The 6,687-nt window shown below is 36.4% G+C and overlaps 1 protein-coding gene across 1 annotated transcript; it reads left to right on the top strand.

Moving 5' to 3' along the window:
- Window positions 1–546: 546 nt before the first annotated feature.
- Window positions 547–894, top strand: LOC126249137 (uncharacterized). The gene has a single exon (XM_049950790.1). The coding sequence runs from the start codon at window positions 547–549 to the stop codon at window positions 892–894; it is 348 nt and encodes a 115-aa protein (XP_049806747.1).
- Window positions 895–6,687: the final 5,793 nt, after the last annotated feature.

The following is a 6,687-nucleotide window of genomic DNA, read 5'->3' as shown; positions in this document are numbered from 1 at the left end:
AGGCCACACATGAAGCACAAAGAAGTCCTTGAAGAATCTGAAAAGAAGATGAAAACAGTTTGGTGGGCTGTGGAAACATCAGAAATGATTTGAAGGAAAAAAGAAGCTTATTTGACATTCCATCATGTTAATGACAGTCAAAGGAAATTAAACAGAGAAGTAAAAAGAAGTGTTAAAAAGCAAAACCAAGGCTTGGAAAGTAAGCTGTGAGCATGTAGAGAGAATGATTGGTGGAGTTCATAGTGCTGAGGCATAGAGAACAATCAAGTCAATGCAAGTGTCAACTAGTGACAATTTAGAGCATAATAATATTAACCATAGTTAATGGACAATGAATTTTAAGGATTTATTGAAGGAAAATCAGCCTGAATTCGCATATAGATGTGAGGTGAGGATGCTACAGGAGGACTTATGGTGTTCAGATATAAAAGTCCTTTAACAGTCTATGAGGTGCTTTAAGATGAAGATATGAATCAATATATCCAGAGCTGGTGACATAAGGCTCACTGAAATTGTTGAAGATGCTAAGAGACTGTCTGAAATAGTATGAATGGAGGAGGTGTTCCATCAGAATGGAAAACATGTAACATAAGACTGAAGCAGAAGAAAAGGTATCATAACAACCCAAATAATTATAGTGCATTAGGAGTGATTGCTTTCTTTGGAAGACTGTACATGAAGGTACTGAACAAACTGGCAGAGAAAGAAACATGTCACAAATGGCAAGAAAAGCAAGCAGGATTCCAAGCAGGTAGGTCAGTAATGGACAACATCTTCACATTGAAACTGATATCTGAAAAATGCACAAAGTTTGGACTGGAGATGGGTTTTGCATTCATTGACCCAGAGAAAGCATATGATGAAGTACCACCAACAAACCATGGAAAAAGTTGAAAGAAACAGAGTTGGATCAAAGTTGGTAAAGGGTGTTATGAAATTATATGAAAATAACACAGGGAGAGTAAGGATTGGGATGTGAATAAGAGTCTGTGGCAGGGATGTGAGCTGTTACCCACTTTAATCAGAATCTAGGCAGTACCCTGGAGACTTGACATAGGAAATGCTGGGTTCTTTGAGTGACAGTAGAGGACAGAAATATTTAGCCTCTGTTTTGTGGATGAACAGATTGTACTAGAAGAAGATGAAGATGGTCTGAGCAATATGATAAGAAAGCTGAAAGAGGAATGCAATATGGCTGGCCTGAAGATGAACATGAAGAAGTGTGAATAATTAGCTGTGGGAACAGAAAAAGTAAATTATCTGGAGGTAGATGGAGAAGTAATTGTGGATGTTGAAAAGGTAAAATACACTGGGGTATTGTTTAATAAACAGGGCACAAGTAATGATGAAACCAGTCATAGAATGTAGGTTTGTATGGAGCAGATGCCTGGGACATTAGGGAAAAAACTAAGGATGAATTGTTTGGTACTGAGATGGTTTGCTTAAGATGAAGCTCAAACAGTACTAGGATGGATAGGACAAGAAATGACTTAATCCAAAAAAGGATGAAAATGTATAGGGACATCTGGGACAACATCGAACAAAAATGGCTGATGTGGTTTGGCCACGTGGATAGGATGAAAGAAGACAGAAAACCAGATAGGATACTATGATGGATGCCAGTCCAGTGAAAGAAAAAGGGTTGCCCATGATGCAACTGGCAAAATGATGCAGAAAAGGCAATGGAAGCAAGGAATAGGAATGTTAAGGAAAGTCAATGCAGAAGAAGATGGTGACTCAGAGCAGAAAAGTAATGCCAGCTGTAGATAATCTGTAAGAAGAAGAAGAAGAAGAAGAAGAAGACAAAAGCCAGTGACATTCTTCCATTCTAGAATCTGTTTGATCATAAACTTGATGATGTACCAGTTGAACTACAGTTGGAGCTGATTGATTTGCAAGTAAATGACTTGTTGAAAGAGAAGCACAGGGAAGGAAAAGTTGAATTTTACCACTGATTACCTAATTTTGAGTTTCCAAAACTGAAGAAATTTTCCACTGGTATGGCATCAGTGTTTGGAACAACTTACATCTGTAAGCAGACATATTGAAAATGTGGTATATTAAGTCAGCACATCAAATGAGATCCACTGATGAACATTTGAAAACAGTTCTCTCAATTGGATGTAACAAAACCAGAAAGCAGACATTGATGACATTCTGAAAACTAAATATGAGTTTCACAAATCTAGCCACCATGTTTTGCTACTTAGTTATAGAGGTATTTGCACAATACGTCTGATGTAACTATCTTCTTCCTTAAGTTGCCTGCTTTGATAATGTTTTTAGGAAATAAATATCTTATTTGTTCTTTTTTTTAATTGGGAATTTACCTGCCACTCACCTGTGATTAACACAGAACACTAAACTTTGATTTTGTCTTTTTTTCCAGAGCTTTTGATCTGGCTTGCAAGTTTTCAACAGAATTATGATGTGGCCTACACTTGTCATTTTCTAAATTATCTGGCCTGCTATGGAAAAGTTTTGTTCAAATGGTTCAAATGGCTCTGAGCACTATAGGACATAACATCTGAGGTCATCAGTCTCCTAGAACTTAGAACTACTTAAACCTAACTAACCTAAGGACATCACACACATCCATGCCCGAGGCAGGATTCGAACCTGTGACTGTAGCAGTCGTGCGGTTCCAGACTGAAGCGCCTAGAACCTCTCGGCCACACCGGCTGGCTGAAAAGTTTTGTTGATCTTTTCAACAGACAGAGACAAGTATTAGCTTAATACTGGAAAAAGATACAGCTCTAGTTTCAAAAACTTCATCTTGAAAAAAACATTTGAACTTTTAGTCGCCATAAGTATTGTGACTGTGTTAAATACTTTATTTACAAAAATACCTACTTCTCCACAGCTAGTTTTAGTCCAACAGAATGTAGTCGCTAGCACATGTCCTTCAGGGTTGTACAAGGCAGATTCAGTTTGTGTGATGCAGTACCCATTTATACATAAGATATGACAGGGATTTGTGGGTAAGAAGATGTCTATATCATTCAATATTTTCAAACTTGCTGCACATTTATGTAGAAGATTGGGAACCTATTGTCAGTAGCTATCGTAGGGAAGGCATATGACTGTTAGGCTCTTCATGATTGGTATTGGTGGTGAGACCCCACTCAATAGGTTTAGATAAATGTTTTATCTCCATGTTCTGATTTTCCTCTACTATAGTCAGAGTAGGCCTGCCACTGACCTTCTGATTAGTTGTACTTGACTCTTGCATGTGTTGGTCTTTCTTACGTATGTCTGGTTTACAAACATTTGGACTGCCAAATTGGGAACTGTGAATGTTTTTAATTGTTCTAAAAATAACATCATTGTTCATGAGAGAGGTGATGTCTGAAACATCATTTTTCACGTGATTCTTCTAGAAGTTCTTGCTTCTTGTGCTTGAAAGGTATGGTACAATAGTTCCTCCTTGTTTTTTTAGTTTTGTAATAATGATTACCAAGGCCTTTACAATTGTGTAGCTCTTCCAAAACCAGTTCATTTGAAGACCTTTGAAGACCAGTTTGGAATCTTCTCTGTATACAACTTGCATCATCAAATGTAACATTTAGAAGATGTATGCATGATTTCTGTACTTCCTTATTTACACTTTCCACTTCTTTATTTACAACATACCATTCAGATAAACTAATGATTGCAGCTAGCAGGTAGTTAATGACTACATATATTTTTGATGTGAATAATATCATGAAGATCCTGATAAAGTGATGCTGATATTGTTCTCAATGTGTTTTCAATATGTTGACAGGTGCAACAGGAATTTTCTTTCAACACTGGCTATAGTCAAAACACATTTCCATCGTTAATAGTCATTACCATCCACCACATTAAATATTCATATACAAGAGAGTTCCTCTCTTGCTTGAACTAATTAAAATAGCATGAGACACTTGCTTTTGAAGGAGAAAAGTCACCAAAAGCAAACAGCAAATATGCCAAAGACTGAGTTTCACACAGGCCCACCTGAAAATCATACAGAAGGATTGCACAGATGTTCTTCCATTTCAGTTCTGTTTCTGTCTTGATACAATATATGCATGAATGAGGAACTGAACCCTTGACACATTTGTGCAACAGCTCACTGGCATCAGGAACCTTCCCTTCATGCTTAAAAACAGCAAAGCTGAAACCACTGTTCAAAAAAGGAAATCCAGAATGTGTTTCAAATTATAGACCAATAGCCCTACTGCCTGTATTTTCTAAAATTTTAGAAAAAGTTTTTCATAAGAGATTGTCTGATTTCCTAAATAAAAATAAGATTCTCTCTCCTTCACAGCATGGCTTCAGGAAAGGCTATTCAACTGAAAGTGCAATATTTGAATTTCTTAATGAAATCTATACTAAACTGGATGCAGGTGAGTTTGTGACAGGCATATGTCTTGATTTATCTAAAGCTTTTGATGTCATTGACCATAGTGCCCTACTGCAGAAGCTTGACCAGTTAGGAATTAGAGGTATATCCAATGAGTGGCTCAAGACATACCTATGTGGTCGCAAACAGGTGGTTGAAGTGCTATATACTGACCATAACAAAATCAGCTACTACTATTCAGGATATGAAAATGTGAAATATGGTGTCCCTCAAGGATCAGTATTAGGACCCATTCTGTTTCTCCTCTATGTCAACGATCTTATGTACAACAAGTATTGCCAAACTACCCTCCAATTTGCAGACGATACAAGCTTCCTTATTAGTGGTAAAACAGAAGAAAAACTAAAAGACTCCGCTATCCAAACAATGAACAGTGTTGAACAGTGGTTCAGCTACAACAAGCTAATTATAAACAAAGAAAAGACAGTAGCACTGAACTTCTATAATGTAAAAGGAAGACACCACCCAAACATAGAAATAGAACTTAGGGACAGAGTTCTTGAAAGTGTTGACAGCACTAAATTTCTGGGACTCTGGCTCCAGAACAACACAAAATGGGCGGTACATATTGAATATTTGCAAAGAAAACCAAGCAAAACCTGTTACATGATACGGATCTTAAAAACTTGTTGCAGCAAAGCCAGCCTGTTAAATGTATACTACTCCTATGTGCATTCTGTAATTAAATATAGCATAATCTTCTGGGGCAATACAACAACAAATATTAAACTTTTCAGGATGCAAAAGAGAATACTAAGAATTATTGAAGGGGTAAACAATACGAAATCGTGCAGACCCATATTCAAAAAACTGTCAGTTCTTCCTCTTCCTTGCATTTTTATCTATGAAACATCAGTTTTCATCAAACAATATATCAATAGACACCCAGATATCTTATTAAAAAATGAAGATATACATGCACACAATACAAGGCAAAAATCTGACCTTCATGTGAAACGGGTGAGAACATCATTGTGCCAAAAAGGCACACTACATACTGGGATAAATATTTTCAATAATCTACCTAAACATATTAAATCAATAGGTAAACTCTGTAGTTTTAAGGCTGAAGTAAAGGCATATTTAATTGATCATTGCTTTTACAGTCTGACAGAATATATAAAAGCCAAACAACAAAAATAAAGATGCATTATTAATATTCTAATTTGTATGTTGCCTGTAATGTTTGTTGTATTTAAGAATCTGTGCTAAATTACTTCAATATCTAGTCCTTAGGATTGCAATACAAACTGTATTTTATCTTGTAAATACCTAACCATGTCCAATATCCTTGTATATATTCTATACATATAGGATTTGAAGGACTAAATAAATAAAATAAATAAATAAACACCCGGTATGGTGAGTAATTTTAAAACTTGCATAAATTTCTAATGATGGGTGCTACAACCAACCATCTTTCTTTGACATAAAAGAATCAAAAGCTACCAATAAAAATGTAAAAAAATTCAGAGTGACACTTAAATAGCCTCCATAAAAAAATCACTGTTTCTTCTCTATTTAACTGAATGTCTGAGAGACAAATAATGTCAGAATCAAGGTCTATTAGCAGTTCATTTTCTTTGTCTCTCATTCATCTCAAATGTCAATGAAACATGTTCACACTGAGCCCTCTGATCTCTATTTAATGAAACTAATTTTTGCCATCATGTTAACCTCCATGTCACAAAGATACTTTTTAAGTTTCACCATCAAAAAAAGTTCTAGACTGCCTATATATTTTCATAGAAATTTGGCCTTTGGTGACCACAGATGTACTTGCTACACTGTCACTCGTAAGCTTAAGGGCATTTCTAAGAATTCTTCTAATGAGTAGAATAGGTTAGTCAACAAGAAGTTGTGTAACTTTTCCTTAAATACTTTGATTGGCATACTTGTGACATGTTTAGGCAATTTGTTATAACCAGAATCAATTCTCACTCTGCAGCAGAGTGTGCACTAATGTGAAATTTTCTGGCAGATTAAAACTGTGTGCTAGATCAAGACTTGAACTTGGGACCTTTGCCTTTCACAAGCAAGTGCTCTACCAACTGAGCTACCCAAGCATAACTCATGACCCATCCTCAAAGCCTGAGTGCTGCCAGTACCTCGTCTTGTAACTTCCAGACTTCACAGAAGCTCTTCTGTGAACCTTACAGAATGAGCACTCCTGGAAGAAAGGATATTGCAGAGACATGCCTTAGCCACAACCTGGGGTATGTTTACAGAGTGAAGTTTTCACTCTGCAGTGGAGTGTGTGCTGATGTGAAACTTCCTGGTAGATTAAAACCATGTGC

Source organism: Schistocerca nitens, chromosome 3, assembly GCF_023898315.1.
Source record: "Schistocerca nitens isolate TAMUIC-IGC-003100 chromosome 3, iqSchNite1.1, whole genome shotgun sequence".
NCBI classification, from domain to species: Eukaryota; Metazoa; Arthropoda; class Insecta; order Orthoptera; family Acrididae; genus Schistocerca; species Schistocerca nitens.
Note: the sequence above shows the minus strand (reverse complement) of the source record. Positions and strands in the feature narration are given on the sequence as shown.

Excerpts from the sequence above, each read along its gene's own strand:
- LOC126249137 (XM_049950790.1), top strand. The coding sequence starts at position 547 with ATGAATGGAGGAGGTGTTCCATCAGAATGGAAAACATGTAACATAAGA.